Genomic DNA, 23,587 nt, shown 5'->3' on the forward strand with positions numbered 1-23,587 from the left:
TTAACATACACTCTAAAAAGAAAGGTCATTCAGCGTTTCTTCATGGGTTCTTTGCGGTGGTCATGGTGCTATTTTAAAGAAACTGTTAAGCCCAGTTTGGTTCCTCAGTGGTTCTTCAGTGGTTCTCTGGGGTGGTTAACATGCTCTATGGCACCTCTTATGGTTCTACACCATATGACAAAGTGGTTCCCCTACAAAGCCAATGAACCACTTTTAGTGCTATTTAGCACCATTTTTTAGAGTGTAGCAATGAGATCTGAATGAGGATTTTGTTTCTATAAAAAATTCAATGAAGATCACATACAACTCTGTGTATTAGCAATACGACGTAAACTCTAGAGGCGCCCAGCCCAGGACAATAAATCTCCTCAGTGTTTTTTTTAAAGACTTCTCATGTTACACAGCACATTCCTCTCCAAACCTCCACTCTGCTTTCCCTTCTCAAGTCCACCATCCTCCTGCAACGTGCTTTGTTCTGAGACTTTGGAGACTTTGCATTGGAAATGGAACAATAAACCAAGGGAAAGTCACTTTGGATGCATCTCACGACACGTACGGTCCAGTTAAGATGAGAACTTGACGTGCTGGAATAATAGTGTGTTTGAATGAGGAGCGCAGGAATTAAGATGATGTGGCGCTGATGCTGTTAGTGAACAGCCAAAGCATTAGGCTGCTGACGTTAGTGTTTATGATGGTAAGTGTCCAATTGAGAACTGTTCAGTATTATACGTTTTAAAGTTGCTAGAGTTTATGTCGCACAGGTCATGTTCATCGGGGAATTATCAAATACCTGTAAGCATTAATTGTCTGAGATGAGTTTTTATTGTTTAACTCACAATGCAAACTCTCACCTAAGTTGGAATGCATGCTTTGTATCTAAATTCAGTGGAAACTAATCAAAAGAGTGTGTCGCAGTGCTCTTTGCAGGACATGAGTCATGACACTAAAGCACATTGTGTGTATTGAGATCAGACCTCTGATTTACACTCTGCAAGATGCATCCAAGAGTTGTACAACAACAGTGCCTAATGTTTTACAGCATTGAGAATACTTTGAATCATTCATCCCAGCTCCAGCCCTTCCCAGCAGACCCTGTTAAATTCCCTTACTCAGCAGACACAAAGTTAACTGCGTTCTTTGAGGGTTTAGTTGCAGTTAATGCATTTGCATTGCTATTATTTGCAGAGATGGGCGATGAAAACGTATCTGCTTATCATTGAACCCAAATCTAGTCATTATAAGGTCAAATTATTTAAGGTTATCTTTGATATGGGTCACTGCTTTAGGCACTATTTAGACACTCTTTGCTGTTATAACATTGAGTCCTTTTACAGGGATTCCCAAACTTTATAGTCAGCCGAACCCCTTTTGGACATTTTCTTGAATAACCCACTGAGAGGGGTCATGAACTGGCTTTTTAAATTTTATTATATTGTTGTCTGAGGTTATGATGTTCGCTTGGTTTTTACAATCAAAAACATCCAAATGAATAAGTAATAGGCTATTTTGTACCGTAGTTTTGAGCCTACCTGAAAAACGCTCGGTTTAGGGCGTCTCGCACTGAAGACTTGGAAGTAAACGCCCACTGCTGTGAGTGGATAACAGTTTTGCATATTATAATGAGTTTCAACTCATCCGTTGATGCACTTGATGGAAATTGTTTTGAAAACTTCCAATGTTGTAAAATGGCAACCGGAATGATTCGCCCATACATGTCCGACCCACAGTCCGTGTGTTGCACAATTCCTGTCAGATCCAATATTGACGGCACAGCGCCGTTCTTTACTCTTAATCGGTCTGCAAATCCAGTCTTGTTTACAAAACAATCCTCAGTGAAATTAAGCGAACAGACAGACAATGTTTACCTCATCAGCTGGATCGAGTCATTAAAAACAAAGTTTATCCATGCAGTCCTATTGGAATCCAGAGGATATGCAGCGACTGTCTTCTGCACAATAATTTGCATTGCTCGGAAGCTCAATCCGGTTTGTCATCACGAGGTAGGCTGCGGTATCTATCTAAGCTATGCATGTAATGCGCGAATCGGTGGGCGGGGCTAAACCGGTGTTGAAGTAGGCGTTGATCTTCTTCTGCGGGGGTGGTGTTTTATCCTCTTTGACATAGTTCCCCACTTTGAAAAACTTGTTGTTTGCTGAGGCTGGTGTCAATAAAGCTTTTATTGGCCTAACAGGGACGTTTTCAGTTCTGAAACTTACAGGATATTCTTGTAATATGATGACCTCTTAGATGTCAAAAGCTCAAGAAAAATTTGATTTCTCAGTTCATCACCCCTGTAATACTGAAATTTTTTGATTTACTGAGAATTATTTTGATTGTTTTTAAGTCACTTTTATTTATACCTATATAGATTTTAACAACACAGTTTGTTTCAAAGCAGCCTCAAAGCAAATTACAGGGAACTAACAAACTTTAAATATGAGACATTCAACTTCACCAGTGAAGCAACTCTAGAAAGACTATAGTGTGGTTATTGTATTTAAAATTATTTATTTTAATTATTAGCTTTTCAACCAGTCGCTAAACCCCCTGCAGTTCCCTCAAACACCAGTTCGGGAAAACCCTGCTTTACGGTAATAGTAAGGAATAATTGATGACTGTCTGTTGAATTATTAGAATGCACACCACAAGCGTTTAAGCGCAAGTGTGTCCGTGTGTATCTCAGCAGTCTTCGCCAGCAGCGTCTTTAGCAAAACTGTAAGCTCATCTGCTTCAAGAACAGCACAGACATTCCCTCACTAGTTATAAATGTCATGTAGCGTTTAGGTTGCTAAACTCTTTTACGGATAAAATTGACAGAGCAGCAGAAAACACATTCATAGCGAGTTTGTGTCTGTACTATGTGTGTGCATTTGAGTGGGAGAGTGGGAGCGTAAGCACTTTCCCTGCATAATAAAATCAAATTTTGTGGCAAAATCATTGAAATAATTTGTCATTTGTATCCTATTGTTTAATTTATTTTTATTTTTTTGCTTGGTCCGTGTCGTTGTGGGTTTTAGTTTTTTTGCCATTGTGGGTTGTAAGGACCTTTGAAATTACTGAAAACATTTGGTGAAGTGATGTGAACGTGAGACCTGCCTGGAACTATACTTTTTCCTTATGTTTCCCTGACAATAATTGCATATGCACAACTTAGAATGTTCATCAACCAATCAGATTTAAGCATTCAACTGCCCCGTAGTAAGGAAATAGGCTAAGGCATGTATAGAGGCATGTGACAAAGCATTTTATTGCATTGGCACTGGCGTACAGACGTTGATGTAAAATCTGTAATTTAAAGGTGCAGTGTGTGATTTTTATCGACATCTAGCGATTCGGTTGCGAGTTTGCACTAAGGGCCTCAGCCCACTGCTCACCTCTCCCTTTCGAAGAAGCTACGGTTGCTAAAACGGGACAAACATCTCGTCGGCTGAGAGTCGAGACAGCAGAGAATAGCCAGAGTAAGACAAGAGTGTGTCACATTGTCATTGTTTCTGTACGACAGTCCATTATAAACCAAATCATGGATAAAGTTTACAAAGCCATATGGTGAGGATCAAGGGTCTTAACATAAATAATATAATAATAATAATCAGCTGATTGTCTCACAAATGTAACCAGCACATTTCTCCCCACATAGCAAACCCAAAATACAGCGAGGGAGAAGAATCGCATTAATTATGCAGCTATATTTTTTTCTAACAGGGTATTAAAAGTTTAGCTGGCTGATATGAGCTGGTACTGTGGCGGAACTGGTTAAAGCATAAAGCCTTGTTTATACTCGACGCGTCCGCCTCCACATCCCATAGACACCATTTATTACACACAATAGGCTTTTTTCTCTGATTTTGAAAACTCTTCGCGATCGACTTAGATCTCTTATAAGATCGACGGGTTAGTGATTCCTGTAACATACTGTTTTGCGGTAGTACTAATCAGCTGTCTCGCGAATGTTACCAGCAGATTTATCCCCACACAGCAAAGCCGTAACACAGCGAGGGAGAACTAGGTTACATGAAACAATCCTACATATTTTACACCACTCACAAGGGAAAAGTCACTATACTCACGGAGTTTATGGCTAGCTTCCAGCTTTCTGCTGCTTCTCTTTCAAGCTAGTGACGAAATGCGCTGTTTGTTCGCGCTCGGCTACGGTAGAAACATGACGTCACAATATGGCGACCTTCATGGGATGCCCATGGTTATGTAGATATAAATGTCTCATTCTAAGGTAATAAAAACGTTACGGTTTATTAAGTAAGTTCTTTATACACCACTGAAAACATAGTTATGGATGTCATATTGCATTTCTGTTAATAGATACTCAACTTTTTTATACATTGCACCTTTAAAGAATTGAATCTGATCAGAAAATGATCAGACCTCATAGAGATAATTTGTTATTGTCTGCATGAGATTTTTTTTAAACCAAAACTAAACCTATAACAGATAGCTGTGATTTTTTTTTTTTTTTGTTTGTTTGTTTTTACTTGAACTAGCCAATTTCCTTTTTTTTACTTTGGTAGGAGTTAAGAGTTTTCTTCTAGCAAACCTTCCAACTGTTTTGTTGGAATGGAGATGGTGTTTAGTTTCAGGATTGGTGAAACCAGGATGCTAAAAGCACTCGCAATTGTCCATCTGTGGTCCTTGTTGTGTGTACAATAAATTATTTTACATGCATTGTCTCATTTATAAATCTCTATTCGAATGTCTCATCAGTTTCTTACATGAGCATGGGCATTTGGATAGCCAGATGTTTTCAAAGCAAAGAATATTAATCTAATGCACATCTGTGTAGAGCTTCAATTATTCTGGAAGTTACTGCTTTTATGTTTGTTGTTCTGTTTGTGCTGTTTTATGATAGCTGGCATGACTTTTCTACTAGATTAGAATTTTTTTTCCCAGATTTGTCACAGATTTATGGATTCTGAAAACCCAAATAATATTACCATTCCAAAACATTACTATCAAGTCTGTGTCATTTGCAGGTGAGGTGGAAACGTTCAGCATTTTATTCAGAACTTGTGTTTTAACATCAGCTAAACGTGACTCATTGCTGAACATCTTGAAATGACTTGTAAAGGGAATAATTTTTGAAAATATTCTATGCCATCTGTTTGCCAGTTACTGCTTGGCTGACTTAGTCGCTCCTGAGAGAGCAGTATTTTCTACAGATAACTTTAAGTATTGCTGTCCCAGATTCCCAAGCAGTAGTTAAGAACACCCAACACCAGGCTTATTTCTTTCTATATATTTCTTTCATATACAAAGCATAATAGCAAAGATTGCTGAAGCTTAAGTTTTTCTTTACTCTGTGACCATCATCCACCAATGATGGGGTGACATAGTACGACTTAAATACTTGAGTTTAGAACAGTTTATTGTTGAACAGTCGTTTACTATTTATTTTTCACCATAAATTGAGACATAACATTATCTAGAAGTCATGTCTGCAGTGTTATTGGTCTGCCTGTTAATCAGAGGCAGCCAATGAGCAGTGAGCTGCGCATGAAAATGATGAGTGAGATTGTCACCAAGGGAATTAGAATTGATTGTTCGAGGAAGTTCTGACATTATAATAATGGCTTTTCAAATTGCCATGGAGTTATAGCACCTGCACACAATTTTGTTGAGCTTTTGGAGCCAGTATCAGGGAGAGACTAAATGTAAATAATCAAGAAAGATGATGCTATTTGTGTTTAGCTATGCCTGGAGGCACTGCAAGCAGGTCATCTATAGCCTGTTACTGAATTAATTTGGTTCATCCGGCAAACCGATCTGGTTTTGCCTGAGGTACAGTAGATATGCATGTTTTTTAAAGACAAACTTACTTTGCTGTACTTATTGGATGTAGGTTTTTCTGTACTCTATTGCATCTAAGACATCCACATTTAATCAGGATAAATTTGAAAACTTAAAATATATATATATATATATATATATATATATATATTAGGGGTGTAACGGTACACAAAAATCACGGTTCGGTACGTACCTCAGTTTTAAAGTCACGGTTCGGTACATTTTCGATACAGCAAAAAGAAAGAAATGCCAGAGAAATTTCCTATTTGTTTAAAGAAAAAATATTTTTAAATAAGTGTGAGTTCCCTATCGAGGGAACTCAACACTGCGTCGATAAAATCGACTCTTTGGGGACGCTCCCTAAGCGTGCGCCTCTGAAGTATGAATGAAACTAATCCAATCCTGATTGGTGTTGCGTCGTGACGTAACATGTGACGGCATACCCGGAAGTATAAAAGTGACGCTGTCACAACACACACTAGCTTTCGCTCTTCAGCAAGCGCTTTATGTTGAAACTGTTTGTCTTATTTGGTGTTGTTTGTCTTATTATTGAAAAGAATGGCCAGTGAGCAGTTTAAGAAGTGTGTGCATCCCTGCCCTCGTTACATCACGGGTGGGGACGCACACTCTCTTTGTGTGAATTGTTTGGGAGTGCAGCACGCACGGGCAGCTCTCGAGGGGGCTGCTTGTGAAATGTGTGAGGCTATGCCTATTAGAGTGCTGCGCTCCCGGCTGGCGTGCTTTGACGAGCACGGTCAGGCTCGCGTTCCCCAGGGTTCCGGTCCCGCATTTGTCGAGGCGATGCGGCGACTGAGATCCTGGGGTTCGCAGCGGGATCTGGCGGAGGAGAGTGAGAATGCTGAGGCATTTTCTCGCTCTCCATCGGCTGATCCCGCGGCCTCTGAGAGTGGTGTGGGAGCCCGCGCTGCGGTTTCTCCTGCCCGCGATCAGGTCCCGATGCTTGAGCTGTCTGCTTCTGAGGAAGTGGACGTGCTCAGCATTGATGCGGACGACCGTGATCTCAGCGCGCCATCACGCGGCCTGAATTATGAGGAGCTGGTGGAGGTTGTGACGCGCGCTGTGGCCAGATTAAACATCAGCTGGCCACAACATGAGCAGGAAACGCAAGTCACAAGTAAAATGGACGAGCGTTACCTGCAGCGCAGGTCACAGCCTCACCGCCGGGGTCTGCCGTTTTTCCCCGATCTCCATAAAGAGATCGCGAGATCGTGGGAAAGACCGCATTCGTCCCGTATTTCGAGTCCCAGTATAATAGATTACAGCAATGTTGTGGGGGCTCGAGATTTGGGATATGGGAAGATGCCGAAGGTGGAGGAGGCTTTAGCGAGCTATCTCTCTCCCGAATCGGCGTCTTCCCTAAAGACCCCGGTGTTGCCTAGTAAGCCCTGCAGGGAAACATCTGCATTAGTGGGCAGGGCTTACATGGCGGCGGGTCGGGCTGGTTCATGTCTGCACTCGATGGCGATTTTGCAGGCATACCAGGCCGACCTCCTGAAAGATTTGGATGAGGGGGAGGGGCCTACTCCTGAGGACATCGCGGAGTTGAGGAAGGCCGCAGATTTGTCTCTCCGGGCCACTAGGGAAGCAGCCAGCGCTATTGGCCGCTCTATGGCGGCCATGGTGGCCACGGAGAGGCATCTGTGGCTGAACTTATCTGGAATTAAAGAAAAGGATAGGTCCTTCCTGCTGGATGCGCCGCTTTCGGCTTCTGGCCTGTTCGGCGACGCCGTTAATTCGGTTGTCGACAGGTTTCAGGAGTCGAGGAAACAATCTGCGGCGTTCCAGCAGTACCTCCCCCGGAAAGCGAAGGCCAAATCTAGTAGGGTGGGGCAAAGCGATCAGCCCCAGCCATCAGCCAGCTCCTCCCATAGGGCAGAGCAGAAGGAGAGCGTTTCCTCTAGAGCCCCCCCTCCGGGGTCTTGGCAACAGAGGAAACGCTCCCAAAAACCGAAGTCCTCCGGCCAGAGGGGCGACCTGAGGGACGTCATTCAGGCTAGGAGGACTTCGGAAAAGAGGTCCTAGCCACGGCAGGACTTCAGAGGGCTGCCCCCTCCGCAGTGAGACAACCGAGGTTGTTCTCGCAGCGGGGCCCTCTAGGAAAAGATGCAGGTCCGCCGTTAACAGCGTTTCGGGCCGCATCAATTTCCAGCGAAAAGACGATTTTAAAACATCGGTTATGGTCGCAGGGACCGAATCGACTACAGCCTGCCAATATTCAGCTTCAGGTAGTCGAAGAGAATACCCTGAAGACACCAGAGGCCAGCCTCGAGAGGCTGGTACCCTTAGTAGATTTTGTAGAGGGATGGTATCATCTTCCCAACATATCTCCATGGGTCCTGCAGATAATACGAGTTGGGTACAGACTGCAGTTCGCGCACCGCCCCCCCAAGTTTTCTGGGGTGGTGCTCACTGCGGTGGTCCCAGAGCAGGCTCAGGTGCTGGAACAAGAAGTACAGACTCTGCTGTCGAAAGGAGCCATAGAACGTGTTCTTCCGGTAGACAGGGAGTCCGGGTTTTACAGCCGGTACTTTATAGTTCCAAAGAAGGATGGGGGGTTAAGGCCAATTTTGGATCTCAGGGTGTTGAACCGGTCTCTGAGAAGGTTCAAATTCAGAATGTTGACCATTCCAACAATCGTGAATCAAATCAGGTCCGAGGACTGGTTTGTCACGATAGATCTGAAAGACGCCTATTTTCACATCTCCATCCTTCCATGTCACAGGAGGTACCTGAGGTTCGCTTTCGGGGGCGAAGCATACCAATATCGGGTTCTTCCGTTCGGCCTAGCACTCTCTCCCCGCACATTTACCAAGTGTATGGACGTGGCCCTTGCTCCATTGAGACTTCAGGGGATTCGGGTATTGAATTATCTCGACGACTGGCTTATTCTGGCCCAGTCTCGGGAGATGGCAGTTCGGCATCGAGATGTCGTTCTTGGCCATATTCAAAAATTGGGGTTAAGACTCAATTTGAAGAAGAGTGTGCTAGTACCGTCCCAGGGCACGACCTTTTTGGGAGTCGTGTGGAACTCGGTTACAATGCAGGCACGTATGTCTCCCGCACGTATCGAGTCAATTCTGGCGATGGTATCCAGGGTGAAGCTAGGCCAGGCCGTCACTGTGAAACACTTTCAAAGGATGCTGGGCCTCATGGCAGCGGCATCCAACATTATTCCTCTGGGCCTCCTTCACATGAGGCCCCTCCAGTGGTGGTTGAAGACCAAGGGGTTCTCACCCAAAGGGAATCCGTTCCGTATGATCAGAGTAACGCGCAAGTGCCTTCAGTCTCTGCAAATATGGAAGAAGCCTTGGTTCCTATCCCAAGGGCCAGTGTTGGGGGTGTCATGTCGCCGGGAAACCGTTTCGACAGACGCCTCCCTTACTGGCTGGGGCGCGGTCATGGACGGCCGCTTTGCCAGGGGTCTGTGGCAGGACCATCATCGCACTTGGCACATAAATTGCCTGGAAATGATGGCTGTGTTCAGGGCTTTGAGGAGCTTCCTCCCAGACCTCAAGGGTCGCCACGTCCTAATACGGACGGACAATACGTCAGTGGTGGCCTATCTGAACCGACAAGGGGGACTCAGATCGCACCCTCTGTGCAGACTGGCGCATCAGATTATCCTTTGGTCCCAGGGGAAGATATTGTCAATAAGGGCAATGTATATCCCAGGGGTTCAGAATCGGGGAGCAGACATCCTGTCGAGGCAGGGGCTGAGGCCCGGGGAATGGAGACTTCATCCGGAGGTGGTGAAGTCGATATGGGAGAGGTTCGGACCGATGGAAGTGGATCTGTTTGCGTCTCGAGAGACGTCCCACTGTCCACTTTGGTTCTCCCTCTCACATCCAGCCCCGCTGGGGTTGGATGCCATGGTACAGGCTTGGCCGAAGCTTCGCCTGTATGCTTTTCCCCCGATCGCTCTGCTCCCAGGGGTCCTGGAGAGGGTCCGTCAAGAGGGCATCAGTCTACTTCTGGTTGCTCCGAGATGGCCGACACGAGTATGGTTCTCGGATATAATATCACTCCTCATAGCTCCGCCGTGGCCGATTCCTCTGAGGAGGGATCTATTGTCTCAGGCGGAGGGCACAATCTTCCACCCTCGCCCAGAGTTGTGGAAGCTGTGGGTCTGGCCTCTGAGGGGGTTCAGTACCTGAATGCTGGCTTATCAGCTGAGGTGGTTGAAACCATACTTAGCTCTAGGGCCCCATCTACCAGGAGATTATATGGCCTCAAGTGGAAGGTGTTTCACACTTGGTGTGGAGAACGAAGGTTGGATCCAGTAAACTGCCCAGTGGCTTCAGTTCTGGAATTCCTTCAGGATCGTTTCTCTGCGGGTCTCTCCCCGTCCACTCTTAAGGTGTACGTGGCTGCCGTTTCGGCTTTCCACGCGCCAGTAGATGGTGGACCTCTGGGGAGGCACCAATTGGTCATTAGGTTTCTCCGTGGTGCTTGGAGGATGAGGCCGGCGACCAGGTCCAGGGTTCCTGCCTGGGACCTGGCGATAGTTCTGGAAGGGTTGTCCCTCGCTCCCTTCGAACCTTTAGAGTCGGCTTCGCCTAAGGACTTAACGCTAAAAATGCTGGCGGTAACGCCAGCTTGCTTGGAGTTTGCCCCTGGCAAAGTAAAGGCCTTTTTGCACCCGAGTCCGGGCTACGTGCCTAAAGTTCCTTCGAGTACGGCTCGCTCTGTAGTCCTTCAGGCATTCCATCCTCCACCTCATGTGTCGGCGGAAGAAGAGAGGCTTCACTTGCTCTGCCCCGTCAGAGCTTTGAGTGTATACCTGGAAAAGTCTGCTTCTTGGAGAAGATCTGACCAGTTGTTAGTATGCTTTGGGTCACCTAAGAGGGGGCTCCCGGCGACCAAACAAACTATAAGTAACTGGATTGTCCAGGCTATTACTGAGGCTTACAAGGTGCGCGGGGTTCCTTCACCTTTGGCCTTGAGGGCTCACTCGACTAGAGGCATGGCTTCCTCTAGGGCCCTTCTGTCGGGAGTACCTCTGCAGGAGATTTGTGAGGCAGCCGGCTGGGCTACCCCGCATACTTTCATCAGGTTTTATAGTCTCAACCTTCCCAGTACGCCCGGTGCACACGTACTCGGCCCTTGCTGAGGGCCTAATCAGTTTCACTCTGGGGCGGGTCTGTTCGGTGCGTGGCCTAGTGGGTACTCATTCCCCAAAGAGTCGATTTTATCGACGCAGTGTTGAGTTCCCTCGATAGGGAACGTCTCGGGTTATGACTATAACCCTTGTTCCCTGAGAAGGGAACGAGACACTGCGTCGTGTTGCCACGCCCCTTTTTTAGACCCTTGAGCGTCTTGCTTCATCGCGAGGCTAGTGTGTGTTGTGACAGCGTCACTTTTATACTTCCGGGTATGCCGTCACATGTTACGTCACGACGCAACACCAATCAGGATTGGATTAGTTTCATTCATACTTCAGAGGCGCACGCTTAGGGAGCGTCCCCAAAGAGTCGATTTTATCGACGCAGTGTCTCGTTCCCTTCTCAGGGAACAAGGGTTATAGTCATAACCCGAGACGTTTTCCTAGATCTTGAAACTTTCAGGTTTATAAATGGGGGTCATCTTTGAAGGATGAACAAATAATGTTTTGGTCATCACGTTAAAAATAACATTTAAATATATATTTATTTATATAATATTTGAATTTTGAAGTTCTGGAAAAAGATGTGTGAAGTACTTGAAAGCATTTCACCATTCCAGCCAAACTGGTTCCAGTTAGTGTTACTACATTAAATCCATGGTGAATGTTGCTGGTCTGTGGACGAAAGTATTACTAGTTCAATCACGGCACAATGTTTCTCCTGGTTTCTATGACAGCGCTGTTTGATCTAATAGAGATCTACGGTTAATAATGGAGAAATGTGAATGCTTCTCACTAGATCTCGCAGCGATGTTATTACCTCAGTGGCGAATTCAAATGTTTTCTTTACCGGATCTCTTAGCGTGGTGTGGTAACAGTGTTGCTTGATCGAGATCGGCTCGCGCTTCACGGATGTTGCTGGTCCGAACTGATAAACGATCCATGAAGCACATAACGAGTAGCGCAGTTTCGTTCTGCTTTCATTACGCTTGCCATTTGATGTTGCGCAACGTTGTGTTGGCCGCGTCAGCACGAATTTTGCCGGCAGGAAAAATGGTCCAAGCAATCGTTTGGTTTGTATGCGTACCGAACCGGAAGCCTCGAACCGAAACGGTTCAATACGAATACATGTACCGTTACACCCCTAATATATATATATATATATATATATATATATATTAAAAACTATGAGGTATGTATCAGTCATTTGATCCATGTTGTAACCATAGATATACAGTATATTGACTCATTTATCAAAAGTGCGTACACCAAATTTCCAGCATACACCTGACCTGGCGTACAACTAGCCTGGATGCCAGCCCGAACTCCGCCCACAATATTTTTTGGTCGGGAAGTTCGGTCTGGACTGGATCCATTGAGGAGTAATTATGATCAGGCAAAAAATGTGGGTAAAGTGGTATAAGGAAGGGAGCGTGCAATGTGCAAAAGTGTGTACTGTTCTCTACCAATCACCTCGTGACTGCTCTACGGGAGAAGTTCTGCATCCGATGTTGTTGTGATGGCGCTGCAGCTGTGGTTGCGACTTCAAAGAGATGTTTTCTGTTCTCATAGAGCTTTAAAGAGCTTGTTGCATGCATGCCAAAGCCGGCACTGAATCCTGCGATGTGCCGCGACCATTTCCCCTCTGCACTTTAGCACTGAAAGAGCTTATTTCCCTAAAAGAGCAAACATGGGTGTGACACTGCGTCTTTTTAAAGATATAATTCCACCCATGTGTTTATGGATGTGGTCATTACCTGGCTCTGTCTTGCAGTCACGGTCGCTTTCTCACATGTCAGGGCTTGGAGCATGTTTGGTGTTGTTCAATGAGTCATGCACCCATTGCGGGAAGATGACCATCACGGTGTTAAGGTCGAGACTCAATTACCTCACACGAGGTGGAGTCCCCTCACCTACACCCCGATCTGTTTCCTCTTCTGGTTATCAGAAAAGGGCTTCTTAACCAGGGTGACCTGAGGATCACGTGGGCAATACCCGCCAGGGCCCCCCACTACTCTAGCACACATCAAGCTTTGGAGCTCTTGGATGAGATTGCTGGTCCTTTTCATTAGGTACCAAACATTTCATTCGGGGCTCCGGCTTAAGTCTGGATGTCAATTCTGGCATCGGAGGGTGAGCTAGAGTCCTCCAGGGATGAAGACCCAGCTGTGTTGCCCCCTTCGGGGAGAGAAGCATTGATCGAGTCTGACCCAGAGCTGACTCCTGGGCTGCTGAAAGTGTTGGGCTCGAATGAAGGCCTCCACCGTGTCCCGAAAGGTTGATGCTGGATGATTGGCTTCTTCCTGGTTCCTCCTACCTCCTTACTACCCTCGATGGTGGGGCAGCCAAGAGGTATGTGGAGATCCCCCCGGTGGAGTGCAGGGTAGCAATTCAGTTGTGTCCTAAGGGCGTTGCCGCCTGGAGGAGTAATCCGCATCTACCATCCAAGGCCTCTAAGTTCTCATCTGTTCTTCTGGCCAAGGTTTACAGAGCCGCTGGACAGCTACCATGCATGCCATGACTCTCCTACATGTATTTCAAGCCCTTAAAGACTTGGACGATGGTAGTTCTGATCCACTGCTAATGCAGGAGCTGCGCTCTGCCCTGCCTTAACGCCTCTCGGATTAAAGAGAAACGATTGCAGGGTTAAAATTAAAAACTAAATAAATAAATAAAACTAGATTATAACTATGAAAGACAAAAATGACTACCATGGAAGTAAGACTCATTTTTGTCTGCAAATGAAACCTTTACCGTAAAACTTCAAATAATAGCCGAGTCCCAAATAGATTTGGGTAAAGAAAAGCCGGGTTTGGTTTTTTTTAGTTTTGGATTGTTCATTTTTTCTTGTTGTTCTTCTTTTTTTGGGACTTTTTTTTGTAGATGTTATTGCCCATTTCACCATCTAGGTTAACTATCGACCTTATATAGTCTGACTATGAGTAACTAGCTTCTAGCCAAAATAAACTGGAATTTGGTTACGTGTCGTTTTTGCGAGATGTATGATATTCCACTTTGTTTTCATTTCAAGGTGTTTGGTTTCATCTCATCACTCATTTCATTTGTTTTCATCTAATTGATGACTAGTCTATTCCTGGGCTTTGGTTAGACCTCTATAAAATGTTCACTGACAGCCCCAATTTTGCTTTGTTTTAGCCTAAATGTCTGGGCTGAGTTTGGACCTGCTATTTAAACGCAAAATTGCTTGCTGGATAATCATCCAATATTTGTTCACATTTTGTTCTGTAGACAGTGTTTGTTTTTGTCTATGCAATGCATGTTGAACGTGCGGTTCAAGACATCTAATTGTGCTATTTAAATTAATATGAGTAGCCCTCCAGTGCACAGATACTAGTGTTTGGTTGTGTACATCTTTGTTACATGTTAGGTTGTGTATTTAGCTTACCAAAGGATGGGTTACAAGAGCCTGTTTCTGTATTTTGTATATTTTTTATATGTGGCTGTGTGTTTCTCTGTTGTTGTTGTTGTTTTGTGTGAATATAAATGACTGCAGCAGACTGTCAGTGACACATTTTCATCCTACACACAGAGACCTGCACATTATATATTTCAGGATGACACTGGTGTCAAAAGCATCTGCTCTGTAATAAAAAAAAGACACTCTACTGATGACACTCAGAGGTAGGACAGACAAGACAGCAGATGGTTCAACCCATTTTCTTCCTCTCTCTTTTCTCTCTCTTTTCCTCCCCTCATCGCACCTTTCTCTCCCCCCTAACCATTTGCCTCCTGCATGCAATGGTATATATCCTGTATCAGCTGATCCTCCGAAATGCTGACCTTCGCACAATACATGAAAGATCATACATCAAACAGAGTTTTCCTACAGCCGGTCATGTATGGAAGATCTTGGTATGCTGACATTACAATTTTTGTTTAGTCTGAGGGGCATACAGAGTTTCTCTATGTAACCATTATGAAATCTGTTTTGTTGTTGTTTGTTTTAAAGGAGAACAAAACCTATTATAAAGATATTTTTGACTACCTAATCTCACCCCTACCCTAAACATAAAAGACATAATAGGTAGATAAATGCACCATGACAACAAATTTAGATACACCATCTCCATCTTAACCAATTTACCTAACTAATTAATTACAATATAAAAATGTAAAGGACAGATAAATGTACAGTGGCAATATAAATAGAATTGAGCGAGTCTTTGTTCTCTGTTGTCATGAGATGTTCATTCAGATCTTTCATGCAGCTGTCATAAATAGCCACTCAGACGCTGACAATTTGTTTGTTTCCTTTGTCTTGCTCTTGGCAGAGATAGATGATGTGAAGTAGTCTGACATTTCTATATAGTCTTTTCATTCAATCAGAAATTCAGCAGCTCCTCCTTTCTGGATAGTATTTGATGCCAAGAAACTTCCTAATGTAATTGACTCATGCCAATTTTAAGATGTATGACAGAACTGGCTGTATTTATTTAAATGAAGGTTAATACAAGTTAATATGGAGTTTTTAATTTTTGTGGCACTTGAAGCAAGCAACAAATAAATCTACAAAAATTAATGACTGTTTAAAAATAAAAAATGTCTACCTGAACACTCTGTCATTGGTCATCCAAACAGATCATAAAGTCATGCCATTGGTTGAGAAAATGTTGCCATGTTGGACTGGTCAGAGTGTTCATGAACAGAGAAATGTTGCAAACAGAGCAAATGGCTTAATTATAGTTGTCTCTGGATATTAAACTAGGATAAGAAAAGATATTTTACTTTCAAAAAAGGAAACACACTTTTCCCTTAAGATCCATTAATACCTACGTTTTGGCTTCTAGCAAATAAAGGGTGCCCTAAAGCGTCGGATGCTGACTTATGGTCAAAAGCGTCAGTTAGATGACGACTTGGGATGAGAATGGGCTGGATGTACTGCAGACACATCGCAGCTGAAGTGAGAGAGGACAGCGAGTGAAATCACAGGGAGCTGCATGGAAAGAGTTTCTGGAATGGTCACAATTTATTTTTAATGAGAAGGGCCAGTGAGCAGAGGAGTGGGAGCTAGAACTTCCACAGAAAACAGTTTTACATTTTCTCGTAGGCTTTGTTCTATTTTCTTCCTCCTGGACTATCCCTTAAAAGTAAAAGTGTGACATCTAGTTTTCTTTTGCTGTCCCCTGTCGTTTAAGAATAGCTTGATCAACTGCTATTTCAGAAAGAACAAACTCTCATTCAGATGTGCATTGAGTCTTTTTAAGGAAAACGAGTAACCTACTTTTGATCGTTCATTTCAGTTTATCCAACATACTTTCATGGCAAATCGTTTTTTTTTTTTTTTTTTTTTTACGTTTTGGTGAATTGGCGACTAATTCGTCATTTGTATTTTTGTCTGCAATCTGCTTACTCCACAATGACAATTGGGTTTATGGGTGGAAATGTATGCTTGCTTTTTTTCTAAAAATCTTTAGAAACACCCCAAAAACACAGATATCATAAAATAATTTCACGGTTGTTTTAACCATATCATTTGTTTGCTATAGACAGTCAAAAGCTTAATACGTATGATTTTTCACTCTTATGCTCTCCAAGGCTGCATTTATTTGATCAAAAATACAGTAAACACAAGAGGAAATCAGTAAAATAATATTAATCTAAAATAACTGTTTTTTATTTAAATATATTTTAAAGTGTAATTTCCTTTGAGGGCAAAACTGAATTAAAACATTTTTGAATAATAACAAGTTCAAAAAGAACAGCATTTATTTGGAGCAGAAATATTTTGTAACATTATACATTTCTGCACTGTCAATTTTGAGAAAATGTAATGTATATTTGCTTATTAAAAGTATTTATATATCTTACATAGATACTTTACATAGATAACTTTTCTAAACACCCACACTTTTGAGTGTATCGGTTTCCACAAAAATATTATGTAAGAAAAAATTGTTTCTTAAGCTAAAATAAGCAAATCAGAATGATTTCCTGAAGGATCCAGTGACACTGAAGACTGGAGTAATGGCTTCTGAAAATTCAGCTTTGCCATCACAAGAATGAATTACATTTTAAAATATATTTCGTTGGAGACACTGCAGAGGTGTGTGGTCCAAACAGAGGGAGAATTGTTATAGCAAGCTCTATCTGTCCTGAGCCAATTTTTCATGGAGAGCAGCAACAGTGAGTTTTGCTCAAAGGTCCAAAATATGCTGAAAGTAATTTTATATCCTCCAAATCCATCCCCCACAACGCATTCTCACCCCAAGGCGTCACCATTGACCATGCTTTAATATTTGACGTTTTAGGCGCCCTTTAGCGTCACTTACATGACGCGATCCTATGGCGTCATCTAACTGATGCTAAAGGAAAGCGTCAGTTAGAGGACGAGGTTAGGTTTAGGTCTGGGGTGGGGGTAGGGTACACGCGATCCTAGGGCGTCATCTAACCGTCATCTAAAGGGCGCCTAAAGCATCAGATATTGAAGCATGGTCAAATGCTTCCCAAGGCATCAGTTAGGTGGCGCCTTGGGGGTGAGAATGGGCTGTCCCCCAAGCTTCTTGTAGGACATTGAGCACTCTGCGAGGCTGACGTCCATAGAGAAACTTGAAGTACTATTCATTCCAGGGTTGGAACCAGCTGGGATGGCGCTCCCAGTCCCGCTCCAGGCTGCATTACTGGTCCACTGGCGCGGCTCGGGGCAGCAAATTGCTACGGGACCTAGGGATAGGAACAGGTCGAGGGGTGGAGGGATAAACAGAAGGGGCAGGGTTGCAGAGAGATACTGAAGGTATGGGTTTGCCAACCCTCGGTGTTCTGCACTGCGGCTGACCTGCTGCAGGATGGCCCATTTGAGGTCGTCGTAGACCAGGAGGTTCTGCATTGGCAGCTGATGGGTGGCCACCTGCGCCTCCCGCGAAAGCAGTGGAATGAGGCGCACTGGACACATGCTTCCATGGTCTTTGCTAATAGATCCACAAATTCACTTCTCCTGTCTAAATCTCCCATTGCTGGCTAAACAACGCCCCTGTCACCACGTTAAAAAACTTTTGGACACATGCTTCCATGGTCTTTGCTAATAGATCCACAAATTCACTTCTCCTGTCTAAATCTCCCATTGCTGACTGAACAACGTCACCACGTTAAAAACTTTTGGTAATCTATATTTTGCTGTGAAGAGTTTTATCACTCCTGGTAAAATTAGCCCTGATGTGCCAAATTAACTGAGCTGATAAGAGAAAGAGCTGGCGAGAACAAACAAGAGCGATATACTGTATATCACCTTACATTAACACTTCAAACACCTTGCTTTGAATAATCCATGGTGAGAACTGAGAAGTAACTACCATGTCATATTTTGACTGTAGACAACATGTTTATTGAATTCATTTGGAGTGTTTTTATGTACAGTAGGCTAATGCTATTTGGTTTTTATTTCTTCTATGCTTTCTTTCCATTATTTCACAAGTGACGCATTTAAACTCTGTGTTTATGAAGGCGTAGTCTGCGCAAGTAAGACCCGAGAAAACAATAACTTTGGGATGTGTGCATGTTTTCCCCTAAACATTGTACTTGTCTGAGTAATTCCTCTTCATGTTCTCAGTCTGTCTCCCTGTGTTTGTTGTGCTTGGATTGCTTGTTTAACAGTGTGATGTCTATATACCATACTTGTTTGTGCTGTTTGCATTTGCCAGTTTAGCACTGTGGTGTCAATATGCTTAGTTGTTAAAAGGAACTCTGAGAGCTTAATGCAAGGCACTTTGTTTTCAAGGGTCGTCTCTAAACCACAGATTCAACAACTCTGAAAGTTCAGAAAGATGAAAGTTGAGTCTATTACTGTTAAGTTTCACACCAGCTATACGGTACTTTCAACCCTGAATGTCTAGTCACCTTCCCCTTCACTCACCAGTTGGTAATCAAACACATTTGACTCTTTAAGAGGTCAAAGATTTGTTAATGGTTATGAAGGTTTGGTTTTGTTTGTTTTGGCAGATATTCTGTGTCTCTGGTTTAGTGTATTTACATATCCACTTGCCTTCAAAATAAACATTCACTTTTTTTGTGTAAGTTAGCAGTCAAACAGGCCCCAACCTGTCCAAACTGTGTCTTCCCTCAGCCTTGTGAAACTACACACAAGACATTCTTTAAACTGAAGCATAATGGAAGTCTTTCACATGTGCAATCTGCTAAAGTCATGAAAATGTCAGCCAGGAAAGAGAGATCTCACAGTATTGAGAATTTTTTTTCCGGTTTAGCATCCAAATATGTGGAACTGAAATGGCAGTTAGGTCTCATGCACATGTTTATGCCTTATATTGGCATAAAACTACGAACTTTTGTTATACAAAAGTCTGAACACATCTTTTTTCTTTCTTTCTTTATATATTATTTAATATTAACAATATTATTGATCTGTGTTGTACTACTTTCATGTTATCACTGTGAAGCTGCTTTGATACAATCTGTATTGTGAAAAGCGCTATATAAATAAATGTGACTTGACTTGACTTTCTTTTTTTAAATGACTCAAGTGCCGTTCTTTGTTCTGGTTTCAAAGAAAAGCTTAAGTTCAAATCATTTAGAGTAGCGGTCAAAGCCGAATCAAAAAACAGCTGTTTGCCAGCAGCAGCCATTCTTTGTTTTCAAGTAGCAGTGACCTGTCGCAACTCTGTCGTCATTATAAGCCCGCCCGCCGACTCTATACACAATGTGATTGGCCTGACCAGAGTTTGGTTTTCCAGCTAAATCGTCTATGGAGAGTTGCTAGACCACACTGGCTGCGAAATAATTTTTTGCTGCCGCTAGGGTGCGTCTAGATTTCTAGGCTAGCGAGCACGAGTCCGATAATGAAATATTGGAAGATTCATTCAACCCAAACCTCCATCGCAAGGACAACTCGAGCAGGGGTGCGTTTCCCGTACAATGACGTAGTTCACTGCTTCACTACCATAATCGTACCATAGATCGTTGGAAAAATCAACTAGCTACTCACGACTGTTTCCCGAAACCCAGTGTCGCAAAGTATTGTTCAACCACGTTGGTTTCGCATGTGGTGGAGTAATAACTGCTTTTAATGAAACTGTTTGAGATCCAATTAACGCTAGATTTGTTATATTTAAATTACAGACATGTCATCTGAGGACTACTTCTAATTGTTCTCAGTTGTTTTGCTTTATTACCAGACTCAATATTTGGCTCGTTCTTACATAGTGGAGCGCGTTCGCACATGTGCACTTTTCAAACACGTTACTTCAAATCTCTTGACAAACTAAAAGAAGTAAATTCCATTTGTAAGTATTCTAAAGACACCGGTTGTACTGAATGCCAGCTTGCTCATTATGCTCAAGATAAGGATTTATTACCTCCAAATGTGTTGCAATATAGAAACGATGCTTCTAACCATAGGTCGAGAGCTGTCGTTCAAACCACACAACTTTGCGATGCTGTTTGCGAATGTTCGTTGGAACGATGGTTTCGGGAAACACCGAATCGTTGAACTATGCTGATAACGACGGAACTTGTGACCATAGTTGGCTAACGATGCTTTTGGGAAACGCACCCCAGGACGTTTCTCTGTGATGCGTGTATGAAATTTATACATTAGCCAAGCTCTAGAGTGAATGACTGATCTAACCCTAACATAAAAATTTGGTAACAAACAAATCTTTCCTCAAAGTACTGAGAACGACAGACAATCTGCATTAATAGACACAGTTTTAGGTAATAGTGCCCCACAAATAATTAGCAGAAGTATTTCAAGACTGCATAACATGAGTTAACAATTTAGCAGGAGATGTACGCAATATTAAAATCAAAACTACCCTTTTTGAATACCATCTTTCAAGAGCAAGTGGTTTGCAAATCCTGCATTGAGATTTGAGAAGCAGTCGTCAGTAAAATAAAGGGAACACAGCAAAAGTTTAGGATTATACTGCTCTGATATCATGGTAAAGATTAATTTTATCCACTGATTCTTCACATGCTTGTCCTTGGGCAGTGAAAAAAAAACTGTACCTTCACAGCGTCTTCGCAACATGATGCTGTCCATATCCAGAGAAATCAGCTGCCGGTTTGAGGTTTAAGCTTTCCCAGGGGTTTGCATGCGCGGTATGCAGGCAATATGCTAATGTTTCGTCTTGACGTCATGACGAAACAGCTTATGACTCATTTGAAAAAACAATTCATTTCATTGACTCAGAGTTGACTCTTTCTTTTGTAATACAATGAATTTATATACAGTGCACTTTAAGATTTAAAACTTTGCAGGATGTTTTCATTTACTTAGAGCTTTGTTACACACTACATGAAAGGTCATTTTCAAAAATCCATAATAGGGGCCCTTTAAATCTTCCTATGCGTGCAGGAGACCGAACTGAATTCAAACTTATTCGCGAACTGATTTATCCACACTTTTATTCAATTTTTCCATATAACCAGAGTACATCACACAATTACAGATACCATTGGAATTTTACATATATGTAGTTAATTCCATCTCTGCACTTTCTTTTGTTCATAGAAAGTACCATACAGCAAACAGAGACAGAATAAGATTAATTCTTAGTTAAGCAATAATAAATATATATATATATATATATATATATATATATATATATATATATATATATATCAGCCCGTTCTCATCCTTTAACGTCATATAGAACGCTATATGACAAAACGGCGCTATAGACCATTTCACAAGATGTAAACAACAGTGGTCCAGAAACACTTCCTGTTTCAGTTTGTAACTGTTTTCTTTATTTCACATGTAAAGAAAACATCTTAAAGATGTTTGTTCAACTTTTTGATTCAGTTTTAAATGTTCTATTGGTTGTATTTTATCCCAGCTTTTATGTAGTGTTAAAAAACTGAAACAGGAAGTGCTTCTGGACCAGTGTTGTTTACATCTTGTGAAATGGTCTATACTACGCACATGGCACCCTTTATCGTTAATATAACACGCGAACCCAAGACGTTATAAATCCTTTAGCGTGAATATGACACGCACACCCTACCCCACACCTAAACTTAGCCCTCACAGCGTGTGTTATATTAACGATAACGTGTGCCATGTGCGTAGTATAGCGCCGTTTTGTCATATAGCGTTCTATATGACGTTAAAGGATGAGAACGCGTTGTATATATATATATATATATATATATATATACAATTATGGATCTGTCGTATAAAGCAAATTACGTCCAAACAGCATTCAGCATGAGATAATAACAAAGACAAAAATACAAACAAAAAAACAAGAACAGCAACATAAACCAAAAAAAAAAACCTTGGTCATCCAAAAATTATTCAGGTTAATATCACGTGTAAGAAGATTCTTTACTGCCAGAGGCGATATAGACAGTCGTTTAAAACCATTTCCTACACAGTTTAGGAAAGGACCCCAAATCATGTAGAAGTTGTCAGAAGAACCCTTCATTGTATGCCTGATTTTTTCTAATTCAAAGAAATAAAAGATATCATTAATCCAAAGAGAAATGAGTAGGTGTAGACAATTTCCAATTAATTAAAATTCGGCATCTTGCCAGAAGAATGACAAAAGTCTTATATTTGGACATGTTAAGTGAAAGAGAGAGACTCCCAAATAAAGCTATTACAGGCAAAGGTTTAACATAAATTCCAAGAACTTCAGATACTGTTTTAAATATCAGAGACTGATATTTGTGTAGAGATGGACAAGACCAAAACATATGCGTAGTAGATGCAGGGGCTTGATGACAGTGATCACACATGGGATCTACCTCAGAATATATTTTCCAAAGTCTAACTTTGGTCCAGTGGGTGCAATTAAGGATTTTACATTGCACCAGACCCATATGTGCACACAACATAGAAACTTTTCCCATTGTTCCTCTGGAATATTTTCCCCTATGTCCTCCTCCCACTGAGATTTAATAAATGCAAAGTGAACTCTCATGTAGGGAGCAGATTGCTGCATAAAAATGTGAAATCATACCCTTCATAACATGAATAGGTTTGAGGAAGGGGTCAATGGGAGGGACACTAAGGAGGCAAGGAGACTGAGGGTGCATGTCCCTATCAAAAATACAAACCAAACAAAAAAAAACAAATATGTGTTTGGGCAATGCACATTTCTCATGTAATTGCTGGAAAGATGCAAATGTATCCATATAAAAATAATGAACTGTAATAATACCCAATGCTGACCACTGGGAGAAAGTCCTATCCATTAATGATGGTAAGAAAGCAAAATTTGCTGGTATAGGTGCAGAAATAGAGGAAGCCAAAGTGTCTGAATTGCCTACAAATTCTCAATTTAGATTTAATGATATTTTTTGGTGTAGGGAGAAGATGAGCATTTAATGGGAGCATGTTCTAAGGCTGCTAGCAAAGTAGGCATATATGAGGTAGCTTCCATGGCAAGCCATACAAATAAGTCATGAGAAAAATCTTGATTTAACCAGTATTGTATGACCCTAAGATTTGTGGCCCAGTAAAACAACTGAAAGTTAGGTAAAGCCATTTCCCCAAGTATGTTAGGTCTCAGAAGGAATGCCTTACGGATTCTGGGGATCTATATTCCAAATAAAACAGCAAAATTACGGAATCGATTTGGCGAAAAAAGTTTTGAGGAATTTTGGAAGGATATTCATTTTAACCTTGTTGATTCTTCCATCCAAGTACAGGGGAGGCAGTGACCAGTGCTCAAAATCTTTCTCTATCTT

At 42.3% G+C, this 23,587-nt stretch overlaps 1 protein-coding gene across 1 annotated transcript in view; it reads left to right on the plus strand.

Moving 5' to 3' along the window:
• Positions 1–439: 439 nt before the first annotated feature.
• Positions 440–23,587, plus strand: part of gask1a (golgi associated kinase 1A) — a 45,681-nt gene continuing 22,533 nt past the window's right edge. The window contains exon 1 of the mRNA XM_039694302.2: positions 440–694. Within this exon, the coding sequence (XP_039550236.2) occupies positions 641–694 (54 nt within the window). The 5' untranslated portion in view covers positions 440–640. The remainder of the gene's footprint in view (positions 695–23,587) is intronic.

The sequence above is a fragment of the Pimephales promelas genome, chromosome 12 (genome assembly GCF_988280905.1).
Source record: "Pimephales promelas chromosome 12, fPimPro1.hap1.1, whole genome shotgun sequence".
Taxonomy (NCBI): Eukaryota; Metazoa; Chordata; class Actinopteri; order Cypriniformes; family Leuciscidae; genus Pimephales; species Pimephales promelas.